The 21,383-nt window shown below is 44.8% G+C and overlaps 1 protein-coding gene and 1 pseudogene across 6 annotated transcripts; both read right to left on the bottom strand.

The window, feature by feature from the left end:
• Positions 1-586: 586 nt before the first annotated feature.
• HAUS1 (HAUS augmin like complex subunit 1) lies at positions 587-18,774 on the bottom strand. Of its 6 annotated transcripts, none has more exons than XM_089305187.1 (10): positions 18,636-18,711; positions 17,762-17,936; positions 17,069-17,147; positions 13,176-13,311; positions 11,254-11,388; positions 7,041-7,164; positions 6,573-6,638; positions 2,715-2,786; positions 2,449-2,496; positions 587-852 (listed from the first exon to the last, which is right to left on the bottom strand). In XM_089305187.1, the coding sequence occupies exons 2-10, from the start codon at positions 17,771-17,773 to the stop codon at positions 802-804; spliced, it is 723 nt and encodes a 240-aa protein (XP_089161313.1). In that variant the 5' UTR covers positions 17,774-17,936; positions 18,636-18,711; the 3' UTR covers positions 587-801. The 6 variants fall into 6 exon arrangements, with proteins under 6 accessions (XP_089161313.1, XP_089161312.1, XP_002713560.5 ...); XM_089305186.1 differs by having other exon boundaries at positions 17,069-17,264; XM_002713514.6 differs by lacking the exon at positions 17,069-17,147 and having other exon boundaries at positions 18,636-18,774.
• Positions 18,775-19,275: 501 nt separating this feature from the next.
• Positions 19,276-20,069, bottom strand: LOC100338817 (large ribosomal subunit protein eL8 pseudogene; annotated as a pseudogene).
• Between the last annotated feature and the right edge of the window lie 1,314 nt (positions 20,070-21,383).

Below are 21,383 nucleotides of genomic sequence, written 5' to 3' on the forward strand. Positions count from 1 at the left end.
TATAAAACTTTAACCATGAAAAAGCTACATAGTATAAAAATCTCTTCCTTACCTCCCATACATGTGTTACGTCCTTTTACCTATGATTTTGTTATGAAGAATTTTTAATGTTTCCAAATCTTCAAAAACTTCAATCACTTAATTTATGGTTCCTATATATTGGTCATGCTTCTGACTCTATAATTATTTAAAAATGGGAATATTAAAACTCCCCTATGATTTCGTTGAGGTCCTTTTTTATACTAAAAAAATTCAATCTTTGATCTTTTGGATTATCCTGACCTCAGGTGTGCAGCACGGCTCCAGCACCGCGCTGCTGAGCTCTTGTCTTCTTACTATTGATTTGAAAGGTCATGCTTTTCAAAAACTAATTCCTGCATATATTAACATTTGGAAATAGGCAGATGAGCTGACTGGAAAGAACAGGAAACCCCTGGAGAAGAAGAGCAGGAAAAACAGAACTAGAGATGCAGAATCTTCTCCCTTCTCTTTAGCTGAACTGATGAGTGCATGCCTGCAAGTATCATAATGTCAACATCATAGAGCTACTAAAGGATTCTTAATCACTGGCCATATAGGAAGCAAGTGAGAGAAATGCTTTTTAATATGAAAACTGTATTGGAGCACAAAAATACAATACACAGCCAGAAACCATCATTCTATCAATATTGACATTATCATCTCATCTAAGAACATAGAAATTATCTTTTTAAGGAATGCCAAGAGCAAAAAAAAAAAAAGGTCCTTTGAAGTTCTACTCAATGTACTTTGTTAGGGAAAAGGATGTTTATTTGGCTCTGGTCACAGTTCCATCATGTCTACTTTCTTTGTAAGTTCAGCTTCAATGGCATCCTAAAAGAAGAAATACATAAGTACCATAAACAAGTCATAAAACAGATGCTGTAACTTCCACTGTTATTTAAAATAAGGGAAGCAAAAAGAAAAACATTAAAACAGAAGCATCTTGCGCAACCACTATAGATATCAAATATGGTTTTAGACATTAGACGTTCCCTTGCTTTATACTTCCCCTTTGTCCCCTTTGCCTTCCAATCTCTCTCCTCACCCAAGTCTTCAGTTCCTTCACTGATTCTAATAAACATCTGATGGGGACAGCCTAGAGATGATGAATTAGTGTAATGATACATGAATAGATGATTCTGATTTTTAATCCTAAAGCAATGTACTTCTCACTGCTGTTGTCTTCACTACTTCACATCTGCAAAGCAGGCCAAATTGTTTCTACAGTTTTTTTTTTTTTTTCTTGCTCCTCTTACCCATCCTATATACTGGTCACAGAAAAATCATCCTAAAGCACAGGCCTGATCAAAAAGCATAACTTAGCAGGTTAACACACTGCTGGGAGGCCTACATCCCATATCAGAGGGATTGAGTCCCTCTGCTTCCTATCCAGCTCTTTCCTAACACACCTGAAAAGCAGCAGATGATGGTCCAAATGTCTGAGTTCCTGACATGCATGTGGGAGACCTGCAGTAGAGTTCTTTGTTTTGGCTTTAGTCCGGCCCAGCCCTAGCTGTTGTGGGAATTTGGGGAGTGAATCACCAGATGGAAGGCTCTCCGTCACTCTACCTTTCAAATAAACAAATTTTTTAAAAGTGTGTAGCTTTGATCACATTTCCCTTGAGCCTAAAAATCTACAGACTTGGGACTGGTTTTGTGGCGTAATGGGTTAAGTCACTACCTATGATGCCAGCATCCTATACAGGTGCCGGTTCAAGTCCCTGTTGCTCCATTTCCAGTCCAGCTCCCAGCCATTGTGCCTGGGAAAGCGGCAGGAGATGGCCCAAGTGCTTGTGGGAGACCCCGATGAAGCCCCTGGCTCCCAACCTGGCCACTGCAGCCATCTGAGAAGTGAACCAGCTGATGGGAGTTCTCTATCTCTCCTTCTCTGTCTAAATATGCCTTTCAGACAAATAAATCTTTAAAAAATAAAAAGATCAACAGACTTTTCAAGCAACTTTCAGGTAGTGCCCTATAGCCTCCAAGTCCAACCCTTGTTATGTTTAGTGCCCTTTACATCTGAAGTCGGTTCTCCACCCTGTCTTACAGCACGAACCCTCAAGCAGTTGGACCTCATCACTTGTCACAGTTTGGAAAAGTCCTCCATTTTTCCAGCTCTTATGCCCTTGCTAATTATCTTTGCATAGAATATTTTGCATTTGTCAACCTTTCTTTTCCACTAGGGAAATCTAAGTAAAATATTAAAAGATATATAAAGTACCACTGTGTATTTTTTAATGGAAAAAAAAAACAAATACACACATGCCCAGAAAGTACTAAAAGATCCATAGAAATGGCACACAGCAACGCTGGGACTGTGGTATGCCTCTGAGGAGGAAGCACAGAAGCTGGAGGGGCTTAGCTATCTCAGCATTTATTTCATTTCTTTTACAAAAATCTGAAAAACAGAAAATTGGAACTACTTACTAATTCTCGCTTTGCTTCTTCAATTTTCACTTGAGCAAGAGATGGATTCTTTTAAAGGAAAACAAAAGAAGGGAAGGTTATACTGCCTCAATTCAGACTCCAAGGGACTACAATCAGAAAGCAAGAAATGTTACAGAGGAAATAGCAGACATCCAACACTGAGATTCCCCAACTGACTTTAAATCCACAAACAATTTTCACGATCATTTAGTACGTTTACAGAATGCTGTGGGAAATAAATAAAAAAAAAAAGAAAGAATAATTACCGGCATTAAATCTAAATAGGACTCTAATTTTTTCTTCAAAGGTATAGTCTGTCGTTTTAGTTCTGCTAGTTTCTGGGGATGGAAAAAAAACAGAGTCACAGAGTAATAGATATTCACAATGCAACCAAATATTGCCCGTTTGTGAAATAAAACATAAGAAAATACTGACATTAGGGTGTTCCGGACACTGAATCAAATGATGAGCTTCAAAAATAAATGGATAGACAAACTCACCTCCACTGGAAGCAGTGCTTATAGGATGGCTAAAATAGTAATGTCATACACCCACTGATTAAGAATAAGATGGAAGTATGTGAAGAACATAAACAATGTGATCATGAAGGATTAGAATGTATAAGAACAATTAAAACCTCAAATATATATTTATAAATTGTCAACTTTAGATTCCAAGAATCAGACAGAAAAAAGTAAGGATAATAAAATAAAATCCCCTATTTCTCTCTCTTCCTACCAAAATAGATAAGACACTTACACAATCTGAAAACCCAGAATTGCACTGGGAAACTACAGGAGTTTAGTGACCTGTATTCTTAAAAGCATACTAGAAGAGAAGAAAGGTGCACTTAGATGGTTAGCACACACTCAATAAATCTGTTTAATAAATAAATCAATAGTTTATAACTGACTCCAGTAGAGTTCGCAGATTATAGTAACACAAAAAGGAAACCAAATGTGTGTGTGTGTGGGTGTGTGTGTGTATGTATACGTATAGCCAAGCAGGTAATACAGATGTAAATACTGTGGACATAAAAAGTAAGGGAAAAGTAATCAGCTCAACAGTGTACGAAAGCCCTAAAAATAAGAAATAATAAAGCATATTGAGGACTAATACTTATTTGGGAGGCAGGAAGTGAGATAGAGTTAAGATGAGAGAGAGCCGGCACCGCTGTAGCTCAATAGGCTAATCCTCCGCCTGCGGCGCCGGCACACCGGGTTCTAGTCCCAGTCGGGGTGCTGGATTCTGTCCCGGTTACCCCTCTTCCAGTGCAGCTCTCTGCTATGGCCTGAGAGTGCAGTGGAGGATGGCCCAAGTTCTTGGGCCCTGCACCTGCATGGGAGACCAGGAGAAGCACCTGGCTCCTGGCTTCAGATCAGCGCGGTGCGCTGGCCGCAGCGGCCATTGGGGGGTGAACCAACGGCAAAGGAAGACCTTTCTCTCTGTCTCTCTCTCTCTCACTGTCCACTGTCAAAAAAAAAAAAAAAAAAAAAAAAAAAAAGATGAGAGAGAGACAGAGAGAGAGAGAACAATTGCATTCACCAGTTCACTCCTCAAACGCCTGCAGTGGCCCTGAAGGGCTGAAGCCAGCACCCAGGAGCTGGGAATTCAGTCCAGGTCTCCCATGAGGGTGGCAGGTATCCAGTTACTGCAGACATCACCACTGCCTCTGAGCATCTGCATTAGCAGGCAGCTGGAGTCAGGAGTAGCACTGGGAATCAAAATGCAGGTACTCGGGCGGCCAGCACTGTGGTGGAGAGATGCTGATTCATATCCAGGCTGCTCCACTTTGATCCAGCTCCCTGCTGATGGCCTGGCAAAAGCAGCAGAAGATGGTCCAAGTGTTTGGGTCCCTGTGACCCATGAAGGAGACCAGGACGAAGCTCCTGATTCCTGGCTTTAGCCTAGCCCAGTGCTGGCCATTGTAGCCATTTGGAGAGTGAATCAGCAAATGGAAGATTCTCTGTGTAACTCTTTCTAAATAAATAAATAAATACAATAACAAAAACCCAGGCACTCAGATGTGGGACCCAGGCATTTAAAGTTATTTATTTATTTACATTTTATTGGAAAGGCAGACAGAGACACACAGTGATCTCTCATCTGCTGCTTCACGTCCCAAATCCCTGAAAGAGCCAGAGATGTGCCAAATGCAGCCAAGAGTTTGGAACTCAATCTGGATTTCCCACATGGGTGACAGGGTCCAAGAACTTCAGCCATCATTTACTGCCTCACAGGTGTGCATTGGCAGGAAGCTGGACAAGAAGCAAAGGAGCTGGGGCTTGATCCAGGTATTCTGAGGTGAGGGAATCCCAAATGGCATCTTAACTTCTGTGTGAACCCATTCTGAGATGCAGGCATATTAACTAGCATCCTAACTGCCAACCCAAATGCTCACCCCGGAATAATATTTTAAGGAAAGTTAAATTAGGTTAAAATAAATACAATGGTTAAAATGTTCCCTATAAAAGTTGTGTTGAGGCCGGCGCCGCGGCTCACTAGGCTAATCCTCCGCCTTGCGGCGCCGGCACACCGGGTTCTAGTCCCGGTCGGGGCGCCGGATTCTGTCCCGGTTGCCCCTCTTCCAGGCCAGCCCTCTGCTGTGGCCAGGGAGTGCAGTGGAGGATGGCCCAGGTGCTTGGGCCCTGCACCCCATGGGAGACCAGGAAAAGCACCTGGCTCCTGGCTCCTGCCATCGGATCAGCGCGGTGCGCCGGCCGCAGCGCGCCGGCCGCGGCGGCCATTGGAGGGTGAACCAACGGCAAAGGAAGACCTTTCTCTCTGTCTCTCTCTCTCACTGTCCACTCTGCCTGTCAAAAAAAAAAAAAAAAAAAAAAAAAAAAAAAAAAAAAAAGTTGTGTTGAAATTTAATTGTTGGGGCTGGTGCAGTGGCATAGCAGGTAAAGCTGCCGCTTACAGTGTCAGCATCCCATATGGGCGCCGGTTCAAATCCTGGCTGTTCCACTTCTGATTCAGCTCTCTGCTATGGCCTGGGAAAGCAGTAGAAGATGACCCAAGTCCTTGGGCCCCTGCACCCACGTGGGAGACCTGGAAGAAGCTCCTGGCTCCTGGCTTCAGATTGGCGCAGCTCTGGCTGTTGCTGGCAACAGCAGATGGAAGACTCTGCCTCTCCTCTCTCTTTCAAATAAATAAATAAATCTTTAAAAAAAAGAAATTTAATTGCTATTGTGACTATATATATATATATATTTTTTTTTTTTTTTTTAACTTATTTGACCGATAGAGTTAGTGAGAGAGAGACACAGAGAGAAAAGTCTTCCTTCTGTTGGTTCACCCCCCAAATGGCCACTATGGCCAGCGCTGTGCCAATCCGAAGCCAGGAGCCAGGTGCTTCTTCCTGGTCTCCCATGTGGGTGCAGGGGCACAAGCACTTGGGCCATCCTTCACTGCCTTCCCAGGCCACAGCAGAGAGCTGGACTGGAAGAGGAGCAGCAGGGACTAGAACCTGGTGTCCATATGGGATGCTGGCGCCGCAGGCAGAGGATTAGCCAAGTGAGCCACAGCACTAGCCCCTATTCTGACTGTATTAAGCAGTGGGACTCTTAAGCGATTAGGAGGGGCTGCATTGTGGTGCCACCACCTTCAACGCTAGCATCCAATATCATAGCATCCTAGTCCCAGCTGCTCCACTTCTGATCCAGTTTGATGTGTCTGACAAAGCAGCAGAGAATGGCCCAAGTACCTGGGTCCCTGCCACTGGGAAACATGGCTGGAGTTCCAGGCTTCTGGCTCCTGCCTGGCCCAGCCATCTAGGGAGTGAACAGGTAGATGGAAGATACCTCTCTCTCCTTCCCTATAACTTTGACTTTTAAATAAATACATCTTTAAAAAATTAAGAATAAAAAAGAGGTGATTAAGAATGGATTAAAGCTGTTATAGTGGGAGTGGGCTCCTGAGAGAAAACATGAGCTCCACCCAGTTTCCTCTGTGTCTCATACTTGTGTGTTCACTTGTCTGTCTAATGTGTCATGACTCGGCATGAAAGCCCTCCCAAGATGTGGCCTCCAGACCCCGGAGCCAGAGAAGGTGCAATTATTTACAGATTACTCAGTTTGTGATGTTCTGTTTCAGCAGAACTTGGACTAAGACAAGCAGCTCACCTCCGACAGTGCGACTAGTGACTGATGAGACAGAGAAGCGTCCATGCCTCTGGCTGAGAGCTGCTCCTGCAATGATGAGAAAGGGGCTCAGTTAAAATACTGTCTTGAAGGTGAGCATCATGAAATAGTTCCAACATCTAACAGAGTAAAGAGAAACTATAAATCACAGAGGAACACTTACACACACATCTAAGCACTTTGATGCCACACGCAACCCCTTTCTAGACCCCCGCATTTGCACATTTGTGACAAGATGGGTACAGTGCTTAAAGCCTTAGCTTCAGCGCCTGAATGCAGGAGTATGAATCTGGATCAGCAGCTAAGATGGTAAGTAACCCTGGCAAGTCACCTGTCTTCTCTGCGGTCCTCTCAGTTGTGACAATGAACTAGTAACACTGCCTAGTTCTGAGGATGGAGGTTAGAAGGAAGTCTGAGGCGAGCTGACTCTGCTCTGGCCTTCATACAAACCTCTGCAGCTTTGATGCCAAATCTGAACTCCTCTGACTTTGCCTTCAGGAAATCCATGTTCTGAAGACGACTGTCAACTTTGGCCCTTTCTATAGACAGATGCAGTTCTGCCTTCTTGAGATCCCTTTAAAAAGCAAAATTAAATTATTACTTTATAATAATTTCACATTGATCAGGGCCGACGCTGTGGTGCAGCAGGTAAAGCCACCGCCTGCAGTGCCGGCATCTCATATGGGTGCTGGTTCGAGTTCCAGCTGCTCCACTTCCAATCCAGCTCTCTGCTATGGCCTGGGAAAGCAGCAGAAGATAGTCCAAGTCCTTGGGCCCCTGCACTCGCATGGGAGACCCGGAAGAAGTTTCTGGCTCCTGGCTTTGGATGGGCCCAGCTCTAGCCGTTGTGGGCATTTGGGGAGTGAACTAGCGTATTGAAGACCTCTCTCTCTCTTTCCCCACGTCTGTTTAACTCTGCATTTCAAATAAATAAATAAATCTTCAAAAAAATTATTTCACTGCTTTCCAGTGAAATTATTATAAAAAAAGAAACTCTACTGCTTTTTGGATTCAAATCTAGCTTAGTAAAGGTAGATGATCTACTTATCGGATTTTTCTTTTCTATTTTTTTAAAAAGATTATTTATTTTAAAGTCAGAGTTTTATTTATTTAATTTTATTTTTTATTATTTTGACAGGCAGAATTAGACAGTGAGAGAGAGAGTGAGAGAGAGAGAAAGAGAGAGAGAGAGAGAGAAAGGTCTTCCTTTTTCCGTTGGTTCACCCCCCAAGTGGCCGCCATGGCTGGCGCGTTGCAGTCGGTGCGCTGCGCCGATCCGAAGCCAGGAGCCAGGTGCTTCCTCCTGGTCTCCCATGTGTGTGCAGGGGCCCAAGCACCTGGGCCATCCTCCACTGCACTCCCAGGCCACAGCAGATAAGAGTTTTTATATGTATATATTTTTAAATTTATTTATCTGAAAGTGAGAGTTATAGAGAGAGAGGGAGAGACAGATCTTCCATCTGCTGGTTCACTCCCCAGATGGCCATAATAGCCAGGGCTGGGCCAGGCAGAATCTAGGAGCCAGGAGCTTCTTCTGGGTCTCCCAAGTGGGTGCAGGGGCCCAAGCACCTGGGCCATCCTCCACTGCACTCCCAGGCCACAGCACAGAGCTGACTCGGAAGCAGAGGAGCCAGAACTTGAACATTCACCCATATGGGATGCCAGCACAGCAGGCAGTGACTTTTCACACTACACCACAGCGCTGGCCCCTCTACCATGAATTTTTATATCCTAGACTACCCTGTATTATCCTAGGTCACCTTCCCCTCTGTGCTGCCATCTGGGATTTTTCTCAAGGAATACACAGTAATTTTAAGATTAACTTATGGCAGTTATTCTTGGAAAAAGTAAACCTGTCATTCAAGGGTCTTAAGGCCTATTTGAAAGACAGTGCTTTGCACATACATACTATTTTCTGAACATATTTGCACACCACCAAATTACCTGTGCATTTATAGACTCCTGTCCCACAGGATCTCATTTCTGGGGTAACAAGGACCTAAAGAAGGCCCATGCCACCAAAACAGGACAATCAGAGATACAGTAAGAAAATGCAGCAAAGCAAATATAATGGCACTTGAAGTTACATACTATTTTATAAGTTAAAAAAAATCATGAGGGCAGGTGCTGTCGCATAGCAGGTAAAGCCACTGCCTGCAGTGCCAGCATCCCACATGGGTACCGGTTCGAATCTCAGCTGTTCCACTTCCTTTTTTTTTTGACAGGCAGAGTGGACAGTGAGAGTGAGACACACAGAGAGAAAGGTCTTCCTTTGCTGTTGGTTCACTCTCTAATGGTCGCCATGGCTGGCACGCTGCGGCCAGCGCACCGCGCTGATCCGATAGCAGGAGCCAGGTGCTTCTCCTGGTCTCCCATGGGGTGCAGGGCCCAAGCACTTGGGCCATCCTCCACTGCACTCCCTGGCCACAGCAGAGAGCTGGCCTGGAAGAGGGGTAACCGGGACAGAATCCGGCACCCCAACCAGGGCTAGAACCTGGTCTGCCAGCGTGGCAGGAGGATTAGCCTAGTGAGCCGCGGCACCAGCCTTCAGCTATTCCACTTCCAATCCAGCTCTATGCTATGGCCTGGGAAAGCAGTAGAAGATGGCCCAAGTCCTTGGGTCCCTGCACCCATGTAGGAGACCTGGAAGAAGCTCCTGGCTGCTGGTTTCGGATCAGCCTAGCTCTGGCTGTTGTGGCCATTTTGAGAGTGAACCAGCGGATGGAAGACTTCTTTCTCTGCCTTTGCCTCTCTGTATTTCTGCCTTTCAAATAAATAAATACCTCCTAAAAACAATTAAATACATTTTGAAAATCATAAAGTGTGCACTATTTGTAAAAATAAATGACAGTCCTGCAAGATATAGGCACAGGCAAAGACTTCTTGGAAAAGACTCCAGAGGCACAGGCAGCCAAAGCCAAAATTAACAACTGGGATTACATCAAATTGAGAAGTTTCTATACTGCAAAAGAAACAGTCAGGAAAGTGAAGAGGCAACCAACAGAATGGAAGAAAATATTTGTAAATTATGCAACTGTAAAGGATTAATAATCAGAACCTACAAAGAGATCAAGAAACTCCAACATAACAAAACAAACAACCTACTTAAGAAATGGGCCACGGACCTAAATAGACATTTTTCAAAAGAGAAAATCCAAACGGCCAACAGACATATGAAAAAATGTTCAAGATCACTAGCCATCAGGGAAATGCAAATCAAAACCACAGTGAGGTTTCATTTCACCCCAGTTAGAATGGCTTTCATACAGAAATCAACTAACAACAGATGATGGCAAGGATGTGGGGAAAAAGCACACTAATTCACTGTTGTTGGGATTGCAAGCTGGTAAAGCCACTATGGAAGACAGTTCGGAGATACCTCAGAAATCTGAATATAGCCCTACCATACGACCCAGCAATCCCACTCCACGGAATTTACCCAAGGGAAATTAAATTGGTAAATAAAAGAGCTGTCGGCACCTCAATGTTTATTGCAGCTCAATTCACAATAGCTAAGACATGGAATCAACCTAAAAGCCCATCCACGGAAGGCTGGATAAAGAAATTATGGGATATGCACTCTACAGCAGAAAAAAATGAAATCAGGTCATTTGCAACAAAATGGAGGAATCTGGAAAACATCATGCTGAGTGAAATAAGCCAGTCCCAAAGGGACAAATATATGTTCTCCCTGATCAGTAACAACTAACTGAGCACCTAAAAGGAAACCTGTAGAAGTGAAACTGACACTATGAAAAGCAATGACTTGATCAGTCATTGTCCTGACTGTGAGGAACAGCTTACTATTTTATTCCTTTTAGTATTTTCTTTTTCTACTTAATACCATTGGTTGAACTCTTTACTTAACATAGAATTATTCTTAGGTGTTTAAATCCAATTGAAAATTGATGCCTGTTAAAAATAAGGGTGGGAATAAGAGAAGGAAGAGATGGACATTTCGGCACACACTCCCTCAGACTTACCCCTAAGTGTAGAGCTAAAAACTTGCCATGGGACTCCAAATTCCATTAAGTTGGCAGGTACCAATACCATCTTACCAGTTAAGGTGATCAGTTTAAGTTCATAACTGATCATAAAGATAGGATTGAGTGTCAAAGGGATCACATAAATAAGACCAAGTGTCTGCTAATAATAATTGATAGAATTAAAAAGGAGAGAATGATCCAATATGGGAATCAGGATACACAGCAGACTCATAAAATGACAAATGCCCTAAACAGCACTCTGGCTTCAGAATCAGCCCTTAAGGCATTGAGATCTGGCTAAAAAGCCCATGCATTTCAGGCATGGAAAACCAAGACACTGTGGCAAAAAATGGCCTACATGAAAGATCTCTGTGAGTGAGATCCCAGAGGAAAGAAGGGGCCATCGAAGAAGGAGGTACCTTTCTCTGAAGGGAGGAGAGAACTTCCACTTTGATTACGGCCTTGTCTAAATAATGTCGGAGTAAAAAGTGAACGTCCACATCCATTCATTCCCCACTTTCACTTAAGTAATTTTCTACTTAAAAGAATATTATGAGCCCTGTTTCCCAACATATTAAAAAAAATCCTATTTATAGATAGCTAAAACTAAGTCTGACAATGTCCTGCTATCATCTGTATAATAAAAATTTGTCACCATTTTCAACTCAATTACTTACTCTCGTAGACATTTTTCTAATACTAATGTTGCAGTTAGATTTTTTTCAAGTTTTCCCAATTCAAGCTTGATTTCTTCATTTTTGGATTTGATACGAAAAAGATCAGATGTCAAATCATTCACTGCAGGGATAAAACTACAAGAAGAATTTAGTCACATAAGTGAGCATTACAGATAATTAGAATCATTCCTCATTTCTAAAAATGATTTTATCTCTGTGTGGATTCTTACTTGTGCTGTTTAATCCTGGTGCGTTTTTACACGCTGTTCCCAATCCCTGAATGTCCTTCAGCTGGCAAAGTTCCACTTCTCCCTCCAAACTCAATCTAAGATTTCCTTGCCTCCTGGAATTCACTACCTCTTTTTCTGTGGCTGTGAGCAACAGGTAGTGCACTCTTGTATGGCTGCAGTTGTCATACCACAGTATACATGTCCGTCTCCCTTATTTGACCATGGGCAGAAGCTGTCCTTGAAGGCAGTCTGCTTCTTCAGTGCTCACATACCTAGCCTACAACAGGTCTCTGTGGAGTCACAACAATGACGTCATTCTAGACTTCTGCTGCCGTACAACCTACGTGTTCTTAGACCTAACACACTACTCTTTGGGCCTATATAAAAATTCCAAGCCCTATGGCCGGCGCCGTGGCTCACTAGGCTAATCCTCCGCCTTGCGGCGCCGGCACACCGGGTTCTAGTCCCGGTTGGGGCGCCGGATTCTGTCCCGGTTGCCCCTCTTCCAGGCCGGCTCTCTGCTAGGGCCCGGGAGTGCAGTGGAGGATGGCCCAAGTCTTTGGGCCCTGCACCCACATGGGAGACCAGGAAAAGCACCTGGCTCCTGACTTCAGATCAGCGCGATGCACCGGCCACAGTGCGCCGGCCGCGGTGGCCATTGGAGGGTGAACCAACGTCAAAAGGAAGACCTTTCTCTCTGTGTGTCTCTCTCTCACTGTCCACTCTGCCTGTCAAAAAAAAAAATTCCAAGCCCTGAAACTGGCAATTAAGCAGAACAACCATGCAGTTCTCTGATTGTATGTTAGAACTGTGGTCCTCAGTAAGATATGGCCAAAAACTATACACAGTGTGGAGTCAGACTGTGTTAGACGCCCAACTCTGCCATTTACTAGTTTGTGAAAGTTATTTTACCCAGGCCTCCGTTTTCCTCTTGGGGTTGTTGAAAGAATCAAGTCGTTATAAAGGTGTCTATCACAGGGGCTGGTGCTGTGATGTAGCAGGTAAAGCCATCACCTGAAGTGTCAGCATCCCATAGGGGTGCCGGTTCTAGTCCCGGCTGCTCCTCTTCTGATCCAGCTCTCTACTATGGCTTGGGAAAGCAGTAGAAGTTGGTCCAAGTGCTTGGGCCCCTGCACCCATGTGGGAGACCTGGAAGAAGCTCCTGGCGCCTGGCTGTGGATCAGTATAGCTGCCATTGTGGCATTTGGGGAGTGAACCAACAGATGGAAGACTCCTCTCTCTGCCTCTCTGTAACTCTTTCAAATAAATAAATAAATCTTAAAAAAAAAAAAAAAAAGAATCTATCACAAATAAAGACCCCTAACCTCTTCTACTCAATATGGTGAAAACATGACCAATATTTACCATGCTCAAGTGGATCATTCAGCCTACTGTTTTTCTTATTATTTACAGAGCACATTGTTAAGTGGTACCTAATCCTTTTCCAAATATACATGAGAACCAACCTTTACAAACCTAATCCTGGAACAAGAAAATATTAAAAGTTAACCAATACCAAATTTATCTGAATTAATTTTATTCACTAGCAAAGATATGGAGTTAAATGAAATTCAGTGCTTTCGCATTTATTGTTGATTCTTTATAAAGAATTATCCTAATAAACAGAAAGTCCTCAGATCAATACCTCATGGCATATATGACAACAGCAATTAAAATGGTCACAATAATTACCTAGCAAGTGAGGTATCCTTTGTTTCAAGAGCCACTGCACTGTCAACCAAAGCATTCAGATACCTGGAACCGGTGCTGGAGAGATTGGCAGGAGAGAAATTTACACTCTCCATGAGAAGGTCTTGAAGATGCTTGGCTGAAAAACATAAGGAGTCCCATGGTGACTAAGATGCTTTCCTTGTGTGTGTATGTATGTTTGTTTTTTTGCGTTTTGAACTTTTAATAGCTTTATTTAGTTATAACTCACTACCTAGCATTCCACTCACCTAATGGCCATTAGTACATTTAGAGTTGCATATTCAGCAACACAATCCATTTTAGAATATTTCATCACCCCCAAAAGAAACCTCACATTCCTCAAACATTATTTTCCTTTATTTTTTTTAAGATCTATTTTATTTATTTGAAAGATAGATTGACAGACAGCAAGGGAGAGACAGAGAGAAAGAAATTTTTCCATCCTCTGGTTTACTCCCCAAATGACTGCATCAGCTGGGGCTGGGCCAGGCTGAAGGCAGGAGCCAGGAACTCCATCCAGGTCTCCCACATGAGAGGCAGGGTTCCAAGTACTGGGGACATCTTCCTCTGCTTTCCAAGGCACTCTGATATGAGATTTGGGCTTCCCAAGTTGGGATTTAACAGCTTCCTATCCAACTTCCTGTTAATGCACCCTGGGAGGGAGCAGATGATAGCTCAAGTGGTTGGACCCCACCACTCATACAGGAAACCCAGATGGAGTTCTGAGCTCCTGGCCAAACCCTGGCTGTTGCTGACATTTGGGGAGTGAACCAGCAGATAGAAGATGTCTGTCTCTCTTCTCCATCACTCTGCCTTTCAAATAAGTGAAAATAAAATAAACATATAAAGAAATGAAAGCAAAATAAAGGCTACAAGATAGACAAAGACAGAGAATTTGCTGTTAGCAGACCAACTTACAAGAAATACTACAAGAAGTTCTATAGGCTGAAAGCAAGTGATTCCAAATAGTATTTTGAATGCACATGAAAAGTTAGATCATCCGGGCCTGTACTGTGGCATAGTAGGTTAAGCTTCTACTTGCTGCACCAGAATCCCATATGGGTGCTGGTTTGAGTTCCAGCTGTTCTACTTCCAATCCAGCTCTCTGTTAATGGCCTGTGAAAGGCAGTGGAAGATGCCCTAAGTGCTTGGGCCCATGTACCCACATGGGAGACCTGGAAGAAGCTCCTGGCTTTGGATCAACCCAGCTCCAGTCACTGGGGCCATTTGGAGAGTGGACCAGCAGACGGAAGATCTCTCTCTCCCTCTCTCTGTAACTCTGCCTCTCAAATACATAAATAAATAAAAAAACAAACAAACAAACAAAAAACCAAAAACTAGAGCATCAGCAACTACGGATATTTTTCTTAACTGATTTTTAAAAATTGTATAGAATAATCCTATAAAATTTATGAAAAACAATTGTGTATAATATACTGTTGGGCCATAGAAATATGTTAACAGCAGCACAAAGGATATGGGTATGATCCTGTAAAGGTGTCTAGGGCTAAGAAGTGACTACTCATGGTCCAGTCTGTAACATTGGATATGTGTAACAGTAACACCACAAAAAGGGAAAGGAGAATAGAGATATAATTGTATACAGGTGGATGGAAGATCTCTCTCTGTCTCTCCATCTCTCTGTCTGTAACTCTGCCTCTCAACTAAATAAATAAATCTTTACAAAAAAAAAAAAATGCATCGGGGCAGGTGCTCTGGCATAGGAGGCTAGGTCTCTGCCTGTGGTGCCGGCATCCCATATGGGCACCAGTTCTAGTCCCAGCTGTTCTTCCAATCCAGCTCTCTGCTATGGCCTGGGGAAGCCGTAGAAGATGGCCCAAGTCCTTGGGCCCCTGCACTCATGTGGGAGACTGGGAAGAAGCTCCTGGCTTTGGATCAGCCTAGCTCTGGCCATTGCAGCCATTTGGGGAATGGGCCAGTGGATGGAAGACCTTTCTCTCTGTCTCTCCTTCCCTCTGTAACTCTACCTCTTGAATAAATAAAAATCTAAAAAAAAAAAAAAAAAAGAAAGAAAGAAAGTATTTGGGGCTGGCACTATGGCGTAGCGGGGTAAAACCGCCGCCTGCAGTGCTGGCATCCCATATGGGCGCCGGTTCTAGTCCTGGCTGCTCCATTTCCAATCCAGCTCTCTGCTATGGCCTGGAAAAGCAGGGACCCTGCACCTATGTGGGAAACCAGGAAGAAGCTCCTGGCTCCAGATGGGTCCAGCTCCAGCCACTGCAGGCAACTGGGCAGTAAACCAGCGGATGGAAGACCTCTCTCTCTGCCTCTCCTTCTCTCTCTGTGTAACTCTGACTTTAAAATAAAAGTAAATTAAAAAAAATGTTTTAATTTTATTTGAGAGGTAGAGTTATAGACAGTGAGAGGGAGAGACAGAAAGAAAGGTCTTCCATCCGTTGGTTCACTCCTCAAATGGCTACAACGGTTGGAGCTGTGCCAATCCGAAGCCAGGAGCCAGGCACTTCTTCCTGGTCTCCCACACGGGTACAGGGGCCCACGCACTTGGGCCATTTTCTACCACTTTCCCAAGCCATAGCAGAGAGCTGGATTGGAAGTGAAGCCGCCAGGAGTAGAACCACCACCCATATGGGATGCTGGCACTGCAGGCAGAGGATTAACTTACTGCGCCATTGCACCGGTTCCAATAAAAATCTTTAAAAAACAACGCATCATTCGAGTAGCAAAGCAACCACAAGAATGCTGGCAGATAGCTACACTGATATCATCAGATAAAACAGACTTTATAAAAAAAATATGGTACTAGAGCTAAAGAGGGAATTTTATAATGATAAGAGTCAATCTATCAAAATATATAACTGCAAAAATATATACACCTAATAGACACCAAGATCTATGAAACAAAAACCGACAAAAATAGAGAGAAATAGACAATTCAACAATAGTTGAAGATTTTGATATCCTACTTTTTTTTTTTTTTTTTTTGACAGGCAGAGTGGACAGTGAGAGAGAGAGACAGAGAGAAAGGGCTTCCTTTTACCGTTGGTTCACCCTCCAATGGCCGCTATGGCAGGCGCACCACACTGACCCAAAGCCAGGAGCCAGGTGGTTCTCCTGGTCTCCCATGCAGGTGCAGGGCCCAAGGACTTGAGCTATCCTCCACTGCACTCCTGGGCCACAGCAGAGAGCTGGACTGGAAGAGGGGCAACCGGGACAGAATCTGGCACCCCGACCGGGACTAGAACCCGGGGTGCCGGTGCCGCAGGCGGAGGATTAGCCTAGTGAGCCACGGCACCGGCCTCGATATCCTACTTTCAATAATGAAAGCAAGGTAGAAGATCAATATGGAAACAGAAAACTGGAACAATGGTATATAATCAACTAATCTAAAAGTCAGTTAAAGAACACTCCAGGGGAAGGCATTTGGCACAGTGGTTTAAGATGCTGGCTGAGTAGCCCACATCCCATACTGTAGTGTGTGGGTTTCAGTACCAGCTCAACCTTCAATTCCAGCTAACTGCTCATGCACACCCTGGGAGGCAGCAGATGATGGCTCAAGTACTTGGGTTGCTGCTACCCTCATGGGAGATCCTGGGTGGTTTCCCAGTTCCTGGCTTGATCCTGGCCCACCCCTGGCTGTTGCTTACACTTGCAGAGTGAGCCAGCAGATGGAAGATATGTTTGTCTCTTGACTTTCAAATAAGAAAAGGAAGAAAAAAAAGAAAAAGAAAAAACAACTTATAGAATGAGATTATTCTGGACTCAAAGTTCATTTCTCTAGACTATATTTTAATAACTACAAAAATAAAATCATTTATAAGTAAAACAATTTAAAAACATTACAAAGGAGTAGCACTGGGGAGGCTTTTGGGATGATGGATGGAGCTGCTCTGCACCTGTGGTGCCGGCATCCCATATGGGTGCCGGTTTGTGTCCTGGCTGCTCCTCTTCCGATCCAGCTCCTGGCTGATGCACCTGGGAAAGCATTAGAAGATGGCCCAAGTCCTTGGACTCCTGCACCCATGAGGGAGACCTGGAGGGAGTTCCTGGCTCCTGACTTCGGATCGGCTCAGCTCTGGCCATTGCAGCCATCTGAGAAGTGAACCAGTGGATGGAAGACAATCTCTCTCTGTGTCTTTACCTCTCTCTGTAACTCTTTCAAATAAATAAAATAAATCTAAAAAAAAAATAGATGTGTGGAACACACTTTTTCAAACCGAATAATCCCAGGAGAAAACCAAAGCAGTCCCTGACACACAGTCCTACTGTAGTTTGTTCAGGGCTGCCACCACAGGTGGTCTAACAGCTTGGCAGGACTAAGGCATGGGGACAGGAGACAGATCAAACACACACGGAGGTCAAAACCCACAAGGCATCTTTCCCACTGGACTCCTAAGTTTAGACTCTTTAGGTTTGTGGTTTTGCTATCAGAGTAGTAACAAAATAATTCTATGAAACCTGAGTAGAAGACACATCTAGCAAACAAAGAAGCAAAATAAGCTGTCTATACCGAATCTTGCACATTTCATTGTTACAAACATTGGTTACTTCTACGATCTCATTCAGAAAAACTCAGGACTTACTCTCACCTTCGGATTCATACTCGCTTGCTTTCTGTTTCAAGTCCTCTATGACTAGGTGGACGTCCCTGTCCCGGGCCCTGTTGCGTTCCGAAAGATGATACAAAATCTCTGTGGTCCGTGGGTTCACCTCATACTGTGGAATGGGATGATCTCCAAATATTTTTTTCAACCACGCAGCAACCTCATCATGAAAAGGAAGAAAATTATATAGACATATTTTAATTGCAATGACACGATGCAGGCATGACGGTGAACAAACGCGAAGTAAATACTCTGGCTCCCTTGGCGTCACCTCCTAACTGTCTCGAGGGATACAAGCTTTGGCAGTGGGCGGGCGCAAAGAGTCGAATTCACCGGGGAACGAATCATTCCTAAAGAGCTACAAAGCGGTACAGACGAACAATTTGCCTCACTAGAAAAGCCTTAAGACTCAATATGCAGGGTACAAACGCATTCTTACACCCCCCGGGGCTGAATTAAAAAAAAAGGAGTTGCCCGCAACATCCTAGACGACGCGGTGCCGGGAGACCCCCTGACCCGGGATGCGGGACTTGGAAGCGGTGCCGGTGTGAAAATTCAGGCAGGAGGCAGCAGCGACGGGCGAGCCGAGGCTGGAGGGTGGGTGCACAAGTCCCGCTCCAGCCAGCTCCGAGGGGGTTCGTTACGGCGGCTGCCTGACGCCTGTCCAAGCCCGGGACAGCGAGGAGAGTCCGGGGAAGAAGGGTCCCGGGAGACCCGGCTCACAGGTCACTAAAGACGGGCGTGTGGGGAACAGGAGAAGGCAAGCAGCTGTGGCAGCGCTCAGGAGATGCGCCGGCGGCACCGGCACGCCCCAGACGCGGTCTCGGGAAGCCGCCAACGCCCGCTCCCAGCCGGTCACCTGCGCTTCTTTCGCTTCCCGCGCCTCCATAGCCGCCGCTCCCGCCACTTCACGCGGAACTCCTCGCGGGAGAAGCGCCTCTGGGGCCCCGCCCATACACCGTTGGCCCCGCCCCTCGCCTGGCCGGGGATTTCTGGGAGTTGTAGTTTTATAACCCCTGCAGGGCTGGCGTCTTGCCTCCTCCTGGCTCTCTGCGCTCCGCGATGAAGTACAGCTGCTAACGCCAGGCTGCTTTTTCTTTCATGTAATTTTATTGCTAGCTTGAGTCACATCTTAAAAAAATCCTTGAAATGTTGCTTCTTGCTTAGTAGATTTCTTTCATATTGTTTGCATAAACTTAAACGTTTTTGATTCTATTCTGGCAGTTTGAATTGCAGCAATCTTTTTATTTATTTATTTGAGAGACTGTAAGCAGAAAGCTGGATCAGAAGAGGAGCGGCCAGACACGAATTGGCACCCTTATGGGATGCTGGCACTGCAAAGGCCCAACCTACCAAGCCACAGCGCCGGCCCCAACTGCAGCAACTTTAACCTCACCAATTAGTTCCCACTGCCAAGGAGCTAAGAGTGTAGGTGTGTAGAAGGCATTTTTTTTTAAAGGAGAATCTTTATTATGTACAGGAAGCTCAAAAATGCATACCTATCCCAACCCTGTGGTGAGTTCTTTAGCCTGTTACAGCTTAGCAATGCAAGCCACAGATTTGGATCCTATGCATCGCCTCCCCAGTGATGGTGGATCTCACCATCATCTGTCATTGTAGTTGGTCCTGATGGCTTCCACCAGCTTAGCCAGAGCTCCTTTGTCTTCTGAGTTCACCTTTGAGAGAAGACCACGGTGGTGCAGGTCTTCCTGTGGACAGACACTGAGCCTGGCCTTTTCCTTGACGATGCAGTAATGCACCCCCATTCACAATGTAGGGAGGCAAGAAGCCAGCCAGCTAAGTGGACCCCACACCGTGTGCAACCACCACTGGCTGAGTCTTCTTATTCTCCCCAAAGGTGATGACAGTGGTGACCTCCACTAGGAGGACAGGCAGGGTCTCTTAGTGGGGATGTCACCTTGGCCAGCAGCTTTCTTCTTGGCCCTGGGCACCAGCCTGTGTTCCTTCTCTTGTTTTGTCTCTGGTTTATACTTGTGGGCCAGCTTCCACAGCTGAGTGGCTGACTGGAGGTCCAGGGTCTGGGTGTAGTGGCTAAAGGCAAGATGCACTTTCAACCACTTATACAGGGTGGCCCTGTGCTGTTGCAGCCAGATGTAGCAAGGCCATCTAATAAAATGGATGAGGCTCTTCTTAGAGGGTTGGATGTCCTGTCCGATGCCATAATTCTCAGGTCTCTTCTCAAACAGGAGAATTACCACCTCCTTGGCCTCCTGCTTCTTCACATAGCAGGAGCTGGGGTCACCTTCTTCCTCTTGACTTTACATTTTGGCATCTTGGGCAGCTGCAGGAGAATGTGGCCATTCCCTCATTCATTTCTTGTCTTACCTAAGGTTCTTGCTTGCTTCCAAAACTTTCTATTTAACACTATGAGAGGTTCTTTATACAGCAATATATAATTTTCTGTTTTACATTTTTGTTTCACTCTTAGAGGAACCTGGTGAAATTGGTGGGCATAACTTATTTTGCCCATTTTCACATTAAAACATGCAAACATGGATTAAATGACTTGACTAAAGTTGGATAGCAGAGCTAGAACTTGACCAACATGGTCTGGCTCCATTGTGTGTTTCACTTTCCAAACTGCTATTGGCAACCGTTTATAGTACATTGTGTTACTAGGAAAAGCAGAGAGCTCAAAGGCTCATGTACTCAACTTTCTGTGAGGTTTAATATGAAATTGTGGATCAGGCTTAGCGCTGAATGTGTTTCTCCTAAGGTAGATGCATATTTAAAGTTATTAAGTCTTTCTCTTCAAAGAACTCTTTTAAAAAGATTTATGTAGGGGCCGGAGCTGTGGCCCAGCAGGTTAACGCCCTGGCCTGAAGCACCGGCATCCCATATGGGCACCGGTTCTAGTCCTGGCTGCTCCACTTCCGATCCAGCTCTCTGCTATGGCCTGGGAAAGCAGGGCCACAAGCAGGGCCCAAGCCCTTGGGCCCCTGCACCCACGTGGCAGACCCAGAAGAAGCTCCTGGCTCCTGGCTTCGGATCAGCGCAGTTCCAGCCATTGCGTCCAGTTGGGGAGTGAACCATCGGATGGAAGACCTCTCTCTCTCTGCCTCTCTATGTGTAACTCTGACTCACAAGTAAAAAATAAATAAATCTTAAAAAAAGATTTATGTATTTGAAAGGTGGGGAGAGGGGGGAAAAGAGGGGGAGGGAGATATTTTACATGTACTGGTTCATTTTCTAGTGGCTGCAAACTGCTGGGGATGGACCACGCTGAAATTAGGAGCCTAGAACTCCATCCAGGTCTCCCATGTGGGTGACAGGAGCCCAACAGACCCTGGAACAGACACTGCCATGGGATGCCTCACATGTAGCGACGTTACTGACTGCATCACAACACCAGCCCTTCTTCAGAGGATTCTGACTAGCTCTCTGTATTATGTTTTATGGCTTATCATTTTGTTTCAATAAAATGCATCTCACCTCAGTAACCAAATTGCAGATAAATTGGTGCAGCCCTTGGGTATGGGAAAAAAGTGATCGCTGTCCACTTTCATCACTACACGGTTTACAAAATCTCTATGTAATTTTGTTGTTTTTATAAACCAGAGATAATTTTCCTGTTAGCCTATGCCTC

Source organism: Oryctolagus cuniculus, chromosome 10, assembly GCF_051225735.1.
Source record: "Oryctolagus cuniculus isolate XC-2025 breed Fujian yellow rabbit chromosome 10, ASM5122573v1, whole genome shotgun sequence".
Lineage (NCBI taxonomy): Eukaryota > Metazoa > Chordata > Mammalia > Lagomorpha > Leporidae > Oryctolagus > Oryctolagus cuniculus.

What these genes read in the sequence shown, in the direction of transcription:
- HAUS1 (XM_002713514.6), bottom strand. Translation starts at nt 18,731, where the DNA reads ATGGGCGGGGCCCCAGAGGCGCTTCTCCCGCGAGGAGTTCCGCGTGAA. An exon ending in GGGAAGCGAAAGAAGCGCAG is followed by an intron (nt 17,937 to 18,635) that starts GTGACCGGCTGG and finishes TTTCATGATGAG; the next exon opens with GTTGCTGCGTGGTTGAAAAA. An exon ending in AAGGATACCTCACTTGCTAG is followed by an intron (nt 11,389 to 13,175) that starts GTAATTATTGTG and finishes TTCTTCTTGTAG; the next exon opens with TTTTATCCCTGCAGTGAATG.